General features: G+C 41.0%; 1 protein-coding gene across 2 annotated transcripts in view; it reads right to left on the reverse strand.

The window, feature by feature from the left end:
• NKAIN2 (sodium/potassium transporting ATPase interacting 2) overlaps positions 1-17,500 on the reverse strand; it is a 1,181,035-nt gene that overhangs the window by 25,764 nt on the left and 1,137,771 nt on the right. For both annotated transcript variants that reach the window (NR_198871.1, NM_001434919.1), the window contains exon 5: positions 257-317. Coding sequence is in view for 1 of the 2 variants with exons in the window: in NM_001434919.1 (NP_001421848.1) it covers positions 257-317 (61 nt within the window). In the remaining variant the exon portion in view is untranslated. The remainder of the gene's footprint in view (positions 1-256; positions 318-17,500) is intronic.

Genomic DNA, 17,500 nt, shown 5'->3' on the forward strand with positions numbered 1-17,500 from the left:
TGGTTCTTGTGGGAATTTTTGAAACTACTACAAATTGTTGATTGCTGTGATTTGTAGTCCTGGGTGACACCCATTAGTTATCTGTATGCTGGATACTTTTTTGAAAAACACTTTAGCCTGATGTGTACAAAGGGCTTAGTCCCTGGTTCTAACGATGTGTTAAGGGATATCCTCTGAGAAGCAGATAGTGTAGGTAAGAGGCAGTACAGAAGGTGCTCTGGACTTGAAAGAAACAGGATAGAGCTTTCATACTTACAGCTGTCCTCTTCTTCAGTTATACATTTCACAACATAACAGGCGTAGATGAACCCTGCCAGCTGAAACAAAATAAAGATGCTTTAGACATGAGGCAAAGACAACAGAACTGGACCTCACTGGGGGGGTGGGGGGGTGACTTTCCAAAGGCAGGCAGTTTGGACTAGATTTCCGTTCCAAAATGGTCCTTCAGACTGGTTCCAGATTCCAGTGTGGATTCTTGATTCATACAGTGTGCCTTACAAATGATTACATTACCGTTTTCCTTTGTTCTGCATTTACGTATGAGATTTGTTAATTGCCAGGCAATCTACAACAAATTATTTTAGGTCTTGAAAAAGAACTGTGGTCATTCATTAATGGATTAACATTTGCATTTGTGCCAATCAACTTCTAATTCACTTTTCATTAGCCCAGAGCCTAAGATTCTAAAATTGGATTCCTGCTGACTAGCAGAAAAATGTTTCAAGGGAAAAATATTGAGCCAATTCCATGGAAAGTTGCATGAACACTTTGTAAGTAAAACTTGTTTAGACCAGTTTCAGGAACCAAGACCAGGAACACAACACACCAGGTGTAATTAAGATGACGTGCTACAAAAGAACAGGGTAGATAACCTGTATGCACTGAACTGGGATTGCACACATCAGAGCATCCTTACCAAAACATGCAACAGAGGTCCCTGTGGTCAGGGAAGCTTTTGATCACTGAAACAAGTATCTGTGAAGGAGCACAGCAAAGCTCTTGATGTATATCCCCTCAGATGTCATAGTTTTGTATTCCTTCATTTAATTATTGAGTCAAATAATGAGCACTGGTGGAAGGAAGGAAACTAATTTCCTGATATGTGGAAATTTTTTTCCCTCCAAGTAATCCAGTCTGGAGGAATTCTAAAAAGCATATGCTCAGGATAGTGATGAACATTATTCACAATGACATTTCAGACAGGCATTGATCTGCTGAGTATTTGGCATCGGGGAAGGGAACCTTGGAAAAAAGGCTACCGTCTTCAATTAGGAAGCTAAGGTACAGAGCAGAGAGCTGCTGCTGTGAGAAATCTAATGAACTTGTTTTTCCATTATCTGACAGATTGCAATATTTCTGGAAGACATGAGTGAAACAGTTTAAGTCAGAGGGTACACTGAGAGATTTAATGAGAACTATTTGGAGACAGAAAGAGGTCCAGTTAAAAGGAACTTCAGAAAATCTCTGATTTGAATTTGAGAAGGAAAGCATGTTCTGGCAGATTCTAGTTCTTTTTCAAAGAGAACTGGCATGAGATAAAGCGGTGGTTTTCCCAGCACAGAAGCAGCGACCCTGTTTAAGAGAGAGAAGTAGATGAGGAAGAAGACTTGTGCAGAATATTCTTCACCAGCTTCTGTTTTCAGATCCTGAATGAGAGGAACCGTGGAGCCCCCCTGCCCTCCCATGCCAAGTGGGTTATCTAAACTGTTATACATAATAATAAAGAGATAGAAGGCATACTGGGGCTTCCCAGATGGTGCTAGTGGTAAAGAACCTGCCTGACAGTGCAGGAGACATAAGAGACAAAGGTTTGATCTCTGGGTTGGAAGATCCCCTGGACAAGGGCATGGCAACCCACTCTAGTACTCGTGCCTGGAGAATCCCATGGACAGAGGGAACCGGTGGGCTACAGTCCATAGGGTTGCAAAGAGTTGGACAAAACTGAAGCGACTTAGCACACAGTGCAGATAACATACCACTGATGTTACATTAGCCCTTGCTATGCTATGCTAAGTCGAGTCAGTTGTGTCCGACTCTGTGCAACCCCATAGACGGCAGCCCACCAGGCTCCCTGTCCATGGGATTCTCCAGGCAAGAACACTGGAGTGGGTTGCCATTTCCTTCTCCAATGCAGGAAAGTGAAAAGTGAAAGTGAAGTCGCTCAGTTGTGTCCCACTCTTTACGACCCCATGGACTGCAACCTACCAGGCTCCTCCGTCCATGGGATTTTCCAGGCAAGAGTACTGGAGTGGGGTGCCAATGCCTTCTCCATTAGCCCTTAGGTTTTTAAAAAATGTATTAGAAAAGTTACCAAATAACCATTTTTCTCTTTGTGGGTATTGGCAATAAAATTATGATAGTAAGAAACATTTCCTTAATAATGGAATCATCAGAGTTACTGTTTTTATGAGATTTACTTTAGGAGTACTGGGTACTGTTAAAAACCAGTGTGTCGTGTTTGGCTTCAGCAAAGGTTTTGATATGACCAAGCAAAATCACACAGTGATTTGAGCATTTTTACGGATAGTGGGGAAAACAGATTATACTAACACTTTTTAATCTTTTGTCCACCAGGACCCATGAAAATGCCCTCATCACTGAGTGACCTAGCCCCATTGGTGTTTTGTCACAGGTGCTGGATCTGACACTTGCCAGGCAGAGAAGCTATGGGTTTGGTTAGATCCCCTGGGTACTGCTTGTATCTCCTCTCCTTCCTCTGCAGGAAGGTGTTACCATTGTGGCTAATGCCATAGATTTATCCATAGTTCATCTCTTCAGGTTAGAATACTACAGGCAGCATTTTTTCCCAGTCACAGAGCTTTTCTCTTGATTTTCACTCATCACTTAATTACTTTGAAATGAAAATCTAGGTAAAGAGCACAGATAAATTCTGAGATTCAGGGCCAGTGAGTTTAAACTTCTCATTAAAGTGCCACTGGAATCTAGATTATTAAGTGCATTTCTCTCCCAGGACGCAGCCCTGGCACTGTATTGTGCTTACCAGTGAGCTTTTAATTGTATTCAGTTGCATTCTTTAACTATCAGGGGAGCGACTTTGATATAAAAGTAAATCCTGCTGCATTTCATTACAAAAGCTTGCTGATTAAGAGAACTTCAGCTTTTAAAATGGTCACCTCTAAATACAAATGGAAATGAGTTTCCCCCAAATTAGTCAGGATTCATAAACCTTTGTTACCTTTCAATTTTCCCACACCGAATAAATTTCTAATTTAATTTTCACTCCCTCGCAGCAATTTATAAATTTACCTTCTGAAGAGCAGTTTCAAAGGATTTCTTACAGCTCTGAATACTTCCTGTAACGTGCAGCTCTGTTAACTGTGCTCGGGCCACAGAGATGAACCAGGCTGGGTTTCCCAACCTTGGTACCACTCACGTTTTGGGTTAAGTGATTCTTTTTCTGTGGGCTCCATGGTACCTTATAGGATGTATAACTACTGACACCCTATGATCAAGACAATTTGACAATTGAGATAATCCAGAATATCTTGGAGAAGGAACTGGCAACCCACTCCAGTATTCTTGCCTGGAAAATCCCATGGATAGAGGAGCCTGGAGGTAGTTCATGGGGTCGCAAAGAGTCAGATACGACTGAGCGACTAAACACAAAATGTCTCCAGACCTTACCATACATCCTTCAAAGGCAAAACTGCCCCTTGTTAGAGCCACTGTTACAGACACAGTCTAAAGGATCTTGCAATCTTGTGGCAGGGATACACATATAATTGTAATTCAAAGTAGATTAGAATAAGTGTCAGGAGGAAGGAGGAAAATTGTCTCCTAACTGACGAACAGTAAACGGCTGCTCTCGCGTTAGCTCATTAAATCCTCACAACTGCCTTTGGAAGAGCATTGTACGTATTTTTGCAGAGGAGTGGTAAAACGGGCCTTGCTTTGCCTGAGTGAGTTCATTAAGTGGGGAACTTACAGCTGTGTTCAAGGAAGAGCCAGTCCTTTGATCTGATGGGTGTGTGTGGACCTCATGTTAGAACAAGGGAAATAAAAGCTGTGAAGGCAGATTAGGGCTATAATCAGAAGGCTTTGAGTATGAATCAGATTGCAATTCTGTGTCATTTTCTACACAATACACTTAAGGAGCGCCCTGTCTTCAACCAAAAATGTGTAAAATTTTTTGTGAAATACAAATCCTTCCTAATGTGATATATGTTGCTCCCTTTATAGCCTCACTTCTCACCACTCCTTGTCTCAGAACTGACACCAGTATGAAGCTGTTGGCAGTTTGCTGACATATATCAGATGGTTGCCCTCTGCTCTTTAACTCATTAACCCCTTCTACCAACAAGGTGCCCGGCCCCTCTACACCTGCTCCCTTTCTTCCTGTCTCAGTCCTGCATCTTTGAGTAGTTCCGACTCATCCTTTAAGACTGAACTGAAGTGTTGCCTCCCCAAAGAACTGGGAATCCATCCCCTGGGTAGATTGTAAGTGACAGGCTGGCATTTTTGGAGATAGACCTTGAGAAATGGGGGAGGGGGCTTTGAGAGGGAATAAGCAGAGGAAAGGTGAGAACACCTTCCCAGCAGAACTCAGAAAGCCTGTGGGATGATGTGGATTTCATTCAGGGAGAAGCAAGATGGCCCCAGTTCCGAGGAGTTTGGGTCATGTGAAGGGTAGTAATGGTGCCCAAAGCAAGAAACAGTGACCGACATTGTCGTAGTAGGTCTGAATACCTGGAATTAAAATAAAATTATTTTATTTTGTTCCTTATTTAAAGATGGCTAGAATAACAATGGCTACATACTGGTGATACTGTATTAATGCTGCTGCTGCTAAGTCGATTCAGTCATATCTGACTCTGTGCGACCTCATAGACGGCAGCCCACCAGGCTCCCCCATCCCTGGGATTCTCCAGCCAAAAACACTGGAGTGGGTTGCCATTTCCTTCTCCAATGCGTGAAAGTGAAGTCGCTCAGTCGTGTCTGACCCTCAGCGACCCCGTGGATTGCAGCCTACCAGTCTCCTCCGTCCATGGGATTTTCCAGGCAAGAGTACTAGAGTGGGGTGCCATTGCCTTTTCCGGTATTAATGCTAGGCAAACATATAATTATCCTCTTGTAGAAAACCAAAATATTACAGTTGTCTTAGTTTTGGCATTCAGAGCAGAGCCAAGCCTAAATCTTTTTATTTTTATTCATCTATTCACCTTGACACATCTAATATGATTTGTTCACTTCTAATTCACCTTATAGGGAATTACATATCATCTTGATATCATTACTGGCTGAAAGGAAATTATACTTTCTCTCTATAACTAAATCAGATTAAAATTCTTTTTTGTATCAACAAACCAAATTATGACTCTGTGTCCCAGAAATTCACTTAGAAGCTAATAGGTAAGTAGAAACTAAAATCTTTGGTAAGTATTTTAAAAGATTTAATTATAATAATTGAAAATTTAACAACTTTAGTGTTTCAAATATTATATTTTGGACTTTTTATTTTCAGGAAGTTGTACTAGATGTACTTTTCCCTAACCCTTCCCTTAAGTAGAGCTGAAAACCCCGGACATTATATATATGTGTGTGCTTAGTCACTCAGTCATGTCCAACTCTTTGTGACCCCATGGACTGTAGTCTGCAAGGCTCCTCTGTCCATGGAATTTCCCAGGCAGGAATAGTGGAGTGAGTTGCCATTTCCTCCTCCAGGGGATCTTTCTGACCCAGGGATTGAAACCATGTCTCCTGTGGCTCCTGCATTGGCAGGCAGATTCTCTTCCATTGAACCACCTGGGAAGCCATATATATAAATATATAAAACACATGTAGGAAGGCTCTGAAAGGTGGAAAGAAGGTAGACTGACTAGGAATCTTGGGACCCAAGGAAGGACATGGGAGTGAATATCCTACTTTTCTTTTGTCTCATGTATACTGCGCTTGGAGCTGAAGAAGCCCACAGCCCAGAAATGCCAATGGACACACATAGTAAAAAAGCCCCAACAGAAGCCTGCTGTCTGACCAAAGGACCAGGGAAGGGAAAGCCTAGCAAGACAAAAAAAATTAAAGACAATAATTTTTGGCGTCAAAAGGAGTCGGACATGACTGAGCGACTGAACTGAACTGAACTGAATAGCCCTTCTTTAACTAACAACACAGAAAAAACTATAGCCCCACTGCCCAACCACAGCAGCAAAGAGTGGGGAGCCGAGTCCTCGCCTCTGTCTAGGCTGTGATGTCTGAGAAGTCAGAAAGGGAGCCTGGACTTGCATTCCTTCCAGGAAGGAGGAAATCTCCCCCTGTAGTGTCTGCAGAGATCACAGAGGGAGTCTGGACTTCTGGCCTCTCTCTGGAGCAAGGAGCACCATTCGCTTCCCAACTGTGCCTTGTCAGAGGTGGCTTAGTGGGTAATCAGGTCTTTCACCAGGGCCCAGCAGCAGGGAGGTCAATCCCCTGCCCCGTGGTGTCAGATGAAGCCGACTGGGAGCAGTAACAAGGCCCTCCTACCCCTCCTAGCTATGGAGGTACCAGTGAAGGCTGAGTGGAAAGGAGCTTCCGCTATCTCCAAGCCTTAATGAGAAGCCCTTCCTCTCTTGAGTTTCAGTTGAGTTTGAGTGGGGAAGCTGGACTTCTAACCCCTACTTAGAAGTAATGAGTCGGTTGGTATCTCTCCTTCTCCTGCCAAAGTAGCACCAGAGAAAACCAGCTAATCAGAAGGTTTAAGAAAGAAAGATACAGTCTCATAATGTAATACCCAAATGCCCATGTTTCAATCCAAAATTCCTCACTATAGCAATAAGGATAATGTTCTCAACATGAATGAAAACAGGCGACGGATGGAAGCTAACACAGTGTGACAGAAATGTTAGAATTATCTGGCAGACATTTTAGAGCAAAAAAAGAAAATGCTTGAATAAGAAATTATGAATACACTTGAATGAAAAAAAAAATGTCAGCAAAGAAATAGAAGGTGTAAAGAAGACCCAGATTGAAAATATAGAACTGAAAAAAAGGAAATATCCAAAATTAAGCTCAGCTGCAGAATGGAGGAGACAGAACTAAAAAAGTGAGCTTGAAGATAGAACAATAGAAATTACCCAATGTTAAAACAAGAGAGAAAAACAGTAGACTAAAAAAAATGGACACAGCCTCATACAGCCATGAGACTGTTAAAAAAAAAAATCTAACATTTGTATCATTGGAGTTCTGAAAGGAAAGAAAAAAAAAAAAAAAAAAAACACTACTGAAAAAGTGCTTGAAGAAATAGTGACTGCAAATTTCCCAAATTTGACTTACATAGTCAAGAAGCTGATTGAAGCCCAAATAGGAAAAACCCACAGAAATTCATACCAAGATACATGATGGTCAAAATTTAGAAAACCAACTATAGAAATCTTGGAAGAGGGAAAATGGAAATATTTATGTATAGCTACTTTGGAAAACAGTTTGCAGTTTTCTTAAAAAAAAAAACTAAAATGCAACTACAGTATAACCCAGCAACATACTCCTGGCCATTTATGCCAGAGAAAGGAAGATGTGTTCACACAATAAACTGTACATGAAAGCGTATAGCAGCTTTATCCATAATAGTCCCAACCTGGATGCAATCCCGATGTTCTTCATAGAATGAATTGGCATATCTGTATTATAGAATACTACTTAGCAATGCAAGAAAGGGACTTGTACATGCATCGATCGACCTGTATAAATTTTCATAGAATTTAGCTGAATGATAAAAGTTAATTCCAAAAGTTATATCCTCTATGATTCCATATAAATAACATTCTGACATGACAGAATCAGAGAAATGGAAAATAAATTAGTGGTTGCCAGGACTAAGGAAGGTGGCATGTCACAGGGAAGTGGATGTGACCATAAAAAGGCAGCAGGAGGGATCCTTGACTGTACCAACGTCAGCATCCCGATCGTGCTGTTGTACTTTATTTTTGCAAGTGTTACTATTGGGCTAAAGGGTACATAAGACCTCTCTGTATTATTTCATAGAGTTGCATTATGTATTTCACTATTATTTTGCAATATTTCACCACTGTTTTCTATGTATTTCTACAATTATTTCACAAAAAAGATTAATTTAAAAATACTACATTCTAGCTAACTGTCATTTATGTTAAAAGACCTTTTGTATTATAATTTCTAAATTTACAAATGTATTTAAACAAGGTGGATGTACTTGTTTTCTTAAGTACAATGACACATTTTAATTCTGATCTCTTAGATCAACATAGAAGTTCACAATAGTTATTCATACTGATACAATATGGAATTATTATTCCACACTCGTTTTTTAGACTGGGAGTGGAGATGGGGGTAGCAAACAGTATTTTTTTTTTTTTTGTATTTGCAATTATCTCATTCTCGACTAGTTTTGTGTTTCATTTAAATTAAATAATCAATTTTTGTTCTGAATTATAACTCAGATGTTATAAGCCCATGCTTTTGGTTCAGACATGACTTTGAACTGAAAGGTATTATGCCCTCACAAAATATACCTTTAAGTTGCAAATCATTTTACTTCTTTGCATCTTATTCCATTTAGGTATTTTGAGATTGCTTTAGCAAAGTATCCTAAAATAATATGATTAATACCAGTGTCATTAATGAAGGTCTTTCATATGAAATATTTTTTATGTGGACTGGTGTATCATTTCAGCTGTCCACCAGATTATTCTTATCCTAAACTATTCCAGTGGTTGTGCTATTAAGCAGCACACTGCAGATTTTCTTTGCTACAAATAATCCAGGTGCAGTTACCAACCTACAGTAACTCGCAAAGGATTGCCTTTAGGGCTATTGTGAAAGTTCACAGCCTACTGAGTCAGAAAAGCTTTCCAGAGGATCAGAAACATATCTTAATACCAGCCTTTAGGTATTGTGCTGCATCACCAAGCATGACTGTATTAAACACTTTTTAAAAGATTAAATAAAAGTAGACATACATGCAAACTTGCATTATCTACTTAAGGCTGGGAAATGGACTGAACCAAATGCCAACGCTAGCTTAACCAATAACTCCTGTTCTAAATTGGCCTCTGGAGACTGGTAGATTTCTTCAGGCCAATGTTACCAAAAGGTTACCCGAGTTCAAATGAGTCTAATGTATTAGTAAAGTTGGAAGAGCAGGCGATTCTTGGGCAGGGTAAAAGACCACTAATAAAACTCAAATGTCATCATGGCTAATACCTCTCTCAAAGTTTAAGTATCACATTAGTTTAAAAACTGTATTGAGAGCAGTAGTTCATCCATTCTGTATATCTGCTAGTTGGGTGTTGCGTGTTAGTCACTCAGTCGTGTCTGTCTCTTTGCGATCCCGAGGACCGTAGTCCGTCAGGCTCCTCTGTTCATGCAACTCTCTAGGTGAGAATACTGGAGTGGGTTGCCATTCCCTTCTCCGGGGGATCTTCCCAACCCAGGGATCGAACCTGCGTCTTCTGCATTGGAGGCAAATTCTTTACCGTGGAGCCCACAGGGAAGCCCATCTGCTAGTTGGGAGGAGATCAAAGAAATGGCTGGTCTAGTGCAATAGAACTGCCACAACATACCTTTAGTTTTTGAAAGAGGACCCATAGTAGGAGTTTGTAACCAAAACTGTTCATTGAAAATAACTGGCATTAGATTATACACCTAAAACTAATACAATGTTATGTGTCAATTGCATCTCAATTTTTAAAAAAGAAAATGATTGGAAAATGCAAAAGGCAGTCTATCAATAGCCCTCTACTATTTTGATAATGAAACTAAGTTTAAGATTGTATACATGTCACATGTATTAGGGACCCTGATTTATTCACAGTGAAGCATTTGAGAAAGTACAGTGTTGCAGTGTCCTATGAAATGTAAAAAATTGATACTGTCCAGCGGCAACTTTGAACAAAAGAAGTACGTAATGCTTTTGTGAGCAAATGGTACAAACAGCATCATTTTTTGCTCGGAGGTAATAGGGGGAACCTAAAGCAAAATTAATTGTACAATAAGTTCAGTTCAGTTCAGTTCAGTTGCTCAGTCGTGTCTGACTCTTTGCGACCCCATGAATTGCAGCACGCCAGGCCTCCCTGTCCATCCCCAACTCCCGGAGTTCACCCAGACTCACGTCCATCGAGTCAGTGATGCCATCCAGCCATCTCATTCTCTGTTGTCCCCTTCTCCTCCTGCCCCCAATCCCTCCCAGCATCAGAGTCTTTTCCAATGAATCAACTCTTCGCATGAGGTGGCCAAAGTACTGGAGTTTCAGCTTTAGCATCATTCCTTCCAAAGAAATCCCAGGGCTGATCCAACCAGTCCTTCAGAATGGACTGGTTGGATCTCCTTGCAGTCCAAGGGACTCTCAAGAGTCTTCTCTAACACCACAGTTCAAAAGCATCAATTCTTCGGCATTAGACATGTGTAAAAATAAATTAGCTCATCTTAGGTTATGTCAGCATTAGCAGACAAGGATAAAGGTGTTCAGTGTGTTTCACTGAAGGAAGTGTGCTGTTCCAGAGAGGACAGTGGGAGTATAAGGCCAGATTCTTCTGAAGAGACTAGGAGAATTGTACTGAAATAGTAGTTGCAAAAATGACCTGTTTGTTAAAAAAAGGTGCTCAAACCATATTAACATTTCTTTTTCAGAGGTGCTAGATTAGAAGATAAGGGAAACGTAGAATATATATTGTACTTGGGGCTTCAGCACACGTCATACCACGATATTTCAAGAAATCGTAAATAAGATGACGTCATGAGACTACATATATGTAAATGTATAGGATGTACATGAGGACTATACCCCGGATCTGTATCTGGTTAAAGACCCGGACTCTGAAAAGAACCATGATGAAGAGATCAGTTTAGAATTGGAGGGCAGTTTGAGTAGCATGCCTCAGGTGTTTCCCCTTAAGTCTCAGTCTGTATGTCATTTAAAGATTCTTGAGAAAGAACAACAATGATCTAGTGATCAAATCCTGTAATTACATGCAGCGTTCCTAAACTAGTGGTGTGGTCCTTGGCTAGATGAAGGGAATACTGTGTAAACAAAGTGTTTTTACAAACAAAGTATGTTTTACACCTCCTATGTCAAACAAGGGAGGTGAATAGCCCTACTTCCTTCTGGTCTCATAGGTCAGAATACTGACAGTGTTTGATGCTGGTACCACAGCTGAAGGGAGATACTCGACCGAATGGTGCCCACACTGTGAAGCGAGACAGCGGAGTGAGAGACGATGAGTCAGCTTTCTGGCTCATAGAAAGGTCTCTGTGAACATTGTTGAGGAGGAGGAGGAGGACAGAGAATTTCCCGTGTAATTTGATGGTGGACTGTTTTCTGGGGCCATCACTGAAAACCACATGATCTCTGTGATCACTTCCTGTCAGAGATTTTAAAAATAATTAGTGAATAAATTATCACTGTTTAGAAATGAAAATTTGGAAATGGTAGGCCCATTACCTATGTTTTCTGTAAGCAAAACATTTCTGTGTAATTAACATTTAACAAAGAGCAAAGTGAGCACCTCTGCCCATTACTTTAGTAAATAATCTGTTTCTGTGCGTTAAAGTAGCTGTGATGAAATACTGCAGGCCATTTAATATTTGGGAGGTGGTGAGTAAGACATTATTTTTGGTCTCTAAGATTCTGTCTGGTTCACATTTCTAGGAGAATCTAAGATCCTTACAACAAGATCACTGCATACGTGTTGGCACAAGGCCTCTGCTTAGGCAGAAGTCATTCCTTCCAATTTCATCTGAGAATACTAAGGAGATTGGACTTCACGAGAGACCTTTCTGGTCTCTCTCCAGTTATCATCTTCCAGGCTAGAACTTGATTTCCATTTAACTGTTTCTTTACAGAATCAGGAGCTGAGTCAAGAAATACAGCTGGGACTCATAAATCTCACGGAGAAGCCAATGGCAACCCACTCTAGTACTCTTGTCTGGAAAATCCCACGGACGGAGGAGTCTGGTAGGCTGCAGTCCATGGGGTCGCAAAGAGTCAGACGCGACTGAGAGACTTCACTTTCACTTTTCACTTTCATGCATTGGAGAAGGAAATGGCAACCCACTCCAGTCTTCTTGCCAGGAGAATCCCAGAGACGGGGGAGCCTGTTGGGCTGCCATCTATGGGGTTGCACAGAATCGGACACGACTAAATCGACTTAGAAGCAGTAGCAGCAGAAATCTCACTGGGCAAAAAAAAAAAAAAAAAAAATCTCACTGGGCACACTACAAGCTTGACCTCTCACTCCTTGCTGGCTCTGTTGAGTCAGCTGGAATGTCCCCATGGCTTGGAGGCACACGCTGTCCTCTCATAGCCCAGAATTTCAGCCCAGGCTGACTGGTTATGTGGTAGGAGGGGAGAAAAGGTTAATGTTGTCCAACTTTGACTTTTCGTGAAGCATTTCTTCTTTTGGAAGATAATGAGTATCAGAAAAAGTGTTAAATGACAAACTTACTATTATAAAAAAATTACTGATTAACATCGTATAAAAATAATGTCAACAAGAAGAGTGCTCTCATTGTACTAAAAAAGAAAAAAAAAATGAAATAAAAAGGAAACAGGGCATACCAGCTAGAGAGAAAAGTTGCTTCAGAATGTTACAGTAAACTTAGCTGTATTTTTTAAGGTTTTGAAAAATGGTTAAATAGGAAGCTTAGAGCAATCAGTGGCTTGACCATGACATCTGTGGGAATAAGCCTTATGCTTTATGAAAAGGTATTTTATGTAGCATTCAATGAAGCTTGCTTTTGAAGCAGAGTACTTGTTGTAACATGTGGCTGAGGAAGATGAATGGGAAAGAAGGTAGTAACAGAAAAAGAACCCCCAAGGGGAATAAGATATAGATTGTGGAAGACACAAATTTGAAGACCAGTTCTTCCCAAAGCAATTTTAAAAAGCACAAAACTGAATTAAAGTGTCATTTAAAAGACCCGTCAGCTCTTCCTTGGCTAGCAGAGTAATCTAGTTGGATTGAATAACTTCAGAGTCAGAACTTGGCTATGATTGGTGTTCTTCACTGTTCTCTCTTCCTTTCTATCTGAGTTACCTTCTTCAACATAAATCCTAGATTACCTTCTTTCTGCTGAACACGTAGCCAGCATGAGGGTGAAAGATACTGAAGATGATCCTTCAGAATAGAAGGGTTTCATTAATTAATGGTAATACAGTTGGTACCACTTGGGAATATATAAACTAGGAAAAATGACAACTGTATTAGTATGTTTTACTTCTTCATTTTTCAGTGTTTAAATTTCAAACAACCAATCATCTAACAAGCCCCTCATGTCCTGGGAGATAGAAAAGGAAAGGCTAGTGATTACTATTCACAGCAATAGCTAACATTGTTGAAGTGTTCACTATATTCTGGGCATATGTTCACATCTTTATAGCTATTGTCTTATCTGTTCTTTCCAGAACCAAGGAGAGATTTTCCTATCATTACCCATAATTTACAAAGAGAAAGCTGAGGCCTGGGGGAAATTAAATAATGCTTCAAGATTAAGAGATAGTAAGGAGAGGACTTGAATCCAGGTCTGCAGCTGCTGCTGCTGCTAAGTCGCTTCAGTCGTGTCCGACTCTGTGCGACCCCATAGACGGCAGCCCACCAGGCTCCCCCGTCCCTGGGATTCTCCAGGCAAGAACACTGGAGTGGGTTGCCATTTCCTTCTCCAATGCATGACAGTGAAAAGTGAAAGTGAAGTTGCTCAGTCATGTCCGACTCTTCGAGACCCCATGAAGTGCAGCCCACCAGGCTCCCCCGTCCATGGGATTTTCCAGGCAAGAGCCCTGGAGTGGGGTGCCATCGCCTTCTCCGTGAATCCAGGTCTATAAACCTGAAATACGACATTTGTCACTTTTACATGGTATTGTTAATTTACCCAGTAGGCAAAACTGACTCCTCTCACGCAAGGGGAACATAAGATTCCAAAACTCTGAGTGAATTCATATTCAGAAAAATCCTAAAATTAAGTTCACCTACTTTTCCAAGTTGGAAATTTAAACATAGAGGATAATATTGAGCTTTGGACTAATGGAGGTTGGAAATCAGCAAGAATAAAACTGGCTCAGCTACCAGACAAACCACAGAGGAGTTAATGCCACTCGTGGGGAGCCTGGGGTGTGTAGGAGAACTGGAATGTTCCTCCCACTTGTTTAATTACTATTTCAGTTCTCTTTCAGTAATTCCAACTCATCATGATTTTCTAGTCCTCAGAATTGTTTATAGATGATTCTATACACTGGGGCTTCCTTGATAGCTCAGTTGGTAAAGAATCTGCCTACAATGCAGGAGACTGCAGTTCGATTCCTGGGTCAGGAAGATCCTCTGGAGAAGGGATAGGCTACCCATTCCAGTATTGTTGGGCTTCCCTTGTGGCTCAGCTGGTAAAGAATCTACCTGCAATGTGGGAGACCTGGGTTCAATCCCTGGGTTGGGAAGATCCCCTGGAGAAGAGAAAGGCTACACACTCCAGTACTCCGGCCTGAGAATTTCATGGACTGTACTGTACATGACATGGGGTCGCAAAATTTGGACACGACTGAGTGACTTTCACTTTCTATACACCAGAGTGGGCTTCTTATATTAGAATCTATTGGTGAGCCACTAATTACCATCAGTTTACTGCTGGTGAGCAAGGCAAGTGTCACATTACATGAATAGTCCTAGGGGCCATATGGTTCTAAGAGCCTGAAAATCTAATCAGTGGCTTTCCTTGCTCATATGATAAAAATCAATACCAGACATTCAAGAACTTGCCTTGTTTGGTTCAAGCTTATCCTTCCAGGACCAACTCTTATGGCTTCCCTTTACCTCTCCATATTAAATTTCCAAGCAATTACCCCTGTCTATATGACATACTGTTTGATACCTTCATGCTTTTAAATATGGCATTTCTCTAGCCAAGAAATGAAATTTACCACCATATAGTGAGCGTCTATATGTAGCATGGGTTACTTCAAGACTACTTTTCAGAGAAGTGTTTCCTAAATGTCAAAGGGCACAGATAGGTACTTTCTGCTCTATACTCATATAGCACCGTGTTAAATACCTTTATTATACAACTTCATTCATCTTATTGTAATTCTTTTTTTTTTCTTTTGCCTATTAACTCTTAAACTCAGCTATGAGGATTCTCAAGACCACCCAAGAATATGTTTCTGATCCCAGAAAGTTCCCTCTTGCCCCTTTCTTATCATCATTTCTCCCAATCCCACCTCACTTACTAGGCAACCACTGTTTGGAACTTAGTAACCATATAATGGGGCTTCTCTGGTGGCTCAGATGGTAAAGAGTGTGCCTGCAATGCAGTAGACCTGGGTTTGGTCCCTGAGTCGGGTCGATTCCCTGGAGAAGGGAATAGCTACCCACTCCAGTAATCTTGCCTGAAGAATCCCATGGACAGAGGAACCTAGTGGACTACAGTCCATGGGGTTGCAAAGAGTCAGACAAGACTGAGCAACTAAGCACACATGCGACCATATAATAATTTTGCAGAGTCTTCATACACAAGGCAGTGGCACCCCACTCCAGGACTCTTGCCTGGAAAATCCCATGGATGGAGGAGCCTGGAAGGCTGCAGTCCATGGGGTCGCTAGGAGTCGGACATGACTGAGCGACTTCACTTTCACTTTTCACTTTCATGCATTGGAGAAGGAAATGGCAACCCACTCCAGTGTTCTTGCCTGGAGAATCCCAGGGACGGGGGAGCCTGGTGGGCTGCCGTCCATTGGGTCGCACAGAATTGGGCTGCCGTCCATTGGGTTGCACAGAGTCGGACACGACTGAAGCGACTTAGCAGCAGCAGCAGCATACACAAAGCAGAACCATACTGCTTTGTGTATGGCTTCTTCCATTTATCATGCTATTTTTGAGATTAATCCCAAGATATTGCATGCATCTATAATTTAATCTGTTTTATTTTCAATTGGCATTCACTTGTATGAATATTCATATGTCAGTTAACTTTAGCTACATAACAAACCACCCCAAAATTTAGGGTTTGAAACAGCAACCGTTCATTTTTTGCCCATTGTCCTGTGGTTTGGCAATTTGGGCTGAGTTCAGATGGGCAGTTCTTTTGCTAGACTTGGTTGAGTTCACGCTTGCATCTGTAGTTGATTGTCGATCATCTAGGCAGCTCTATTCCTCAGGCTTGGCTGATTATTAGTTGAGGTGATGAGGACAAATGTACCACTTACTTGTGGTCTCACATATTTAATCATCTATCAGGGACATCTGGCTTGTGCAAACTGATGTGGCAGATTCCCAGAGCAGTAATAATAGGTTGAAAATTTCAAATCTCTGTTTGTATTATTTTTGCTATCATCCCAATGTCAAAATGAATGGGTTGCCATTATAGCAAAAATCTCCCATGATACCCCAATTTATTTATCTATTAATCTGTTGAGGGAAACTCTAGTTGCCTCCAGATTTAGGGTGCTATGAATTAAGCTACCCTAAACATATTCTGGAGAAGGCAATGGCACCCCACTCCAGTACTCTTGCCTGGAAAATCCATGGACGGAGGAGCCTGGTAGGCTGCAGTTCATGGGGTCGCTAAGAGTTGGACACGACTGAGCGACTTCACTTTCACTTTTCACTTTCATGCATTGGAGAAGGAAGTGGCAACCCACTCCAGTGTTCTTGCCTGGAGAATCCCAGGGACGGGGGAGCCTGGTGGGCTGCTGTCTATGGGGTCCCACAGAGTCGGACATGACTGAAGCAACTTAGCAGCAGCAAACATTTTCTACAGATATTTTTGTGAAGCTGTATTTTCCTTTATCTTAAAGTGATACCAACTAGTGGAATTTCTTAGTCATTGCAGGGTAGGAGCTTGGCTGAATGGAAGTGGTCTGGGTCTCTGGAAATAATTAGCAGAGAGAACAAACTGTGGATTCTTCAAGAATGTAGATTGTTAGTACCAACTTTTGTCTTTACTTTTTGGTATGTTTGTGCAGTGTGATCATCTTCTCGGTATCTGATTATACCCTAAACTTCAGTGAAGTTTTGTTATGCATTCTTACATTGGAAGTCTTTTGGGGAACTAAAGGAATCCAGGTGACAATGTACAAAGATGAGATATAAGGAGACAATTGAGAATTCAGTTAAAAGAGTGGAGTAATGGTGTCAAGAAAGACCCCAACATTCTCCCAGTGATACTTCTGAATACATTGTGTATGGAGTAGAAGTTTGGACTACCTTTTAATCCTGAAGAACAAGTTGATTCTATTAGATGGAAGGCTTTTATTGGCAAATGAATAAGCATAATGCCTAGCACTTAGAGCTCAAAAATTAACTAGTTTCTATTTCCATTTAGTTCCAATTCTGTATCTTGGGCTAAGTCAAATAATTATACTTTAGGGTTTCCTGATTAAATAGTGACAAGAAGTTATGTTTTGTATAGGTTACAAGTCAATATGAAGATAAATAAAGTCATAACTATGAATGTACTTTGAGTTCCTAGGAGAAATATTCTATGCTTTAATCATTCACATCATCTTTAGATGTTCGTCAGACTCAGATTCTATTCAACCATCCTCCTCAAG

The sequence above is a fragment of the Bos taurus genome, chromosome 9, assembly GCF_002263795.3.
Source record: "Bos taurus isolate L1 Dominette 01449 registration number 42190680 breed Hereford chromosome 9, ARS-UCD2.0, whole genome shotgun sequence".
Classification (NCBI taxonomy): Eukaryota; Metazoa; Chordata; class Mammalia; order Artiodactyla; family Bovidae; genus Bos; species Bos taurus.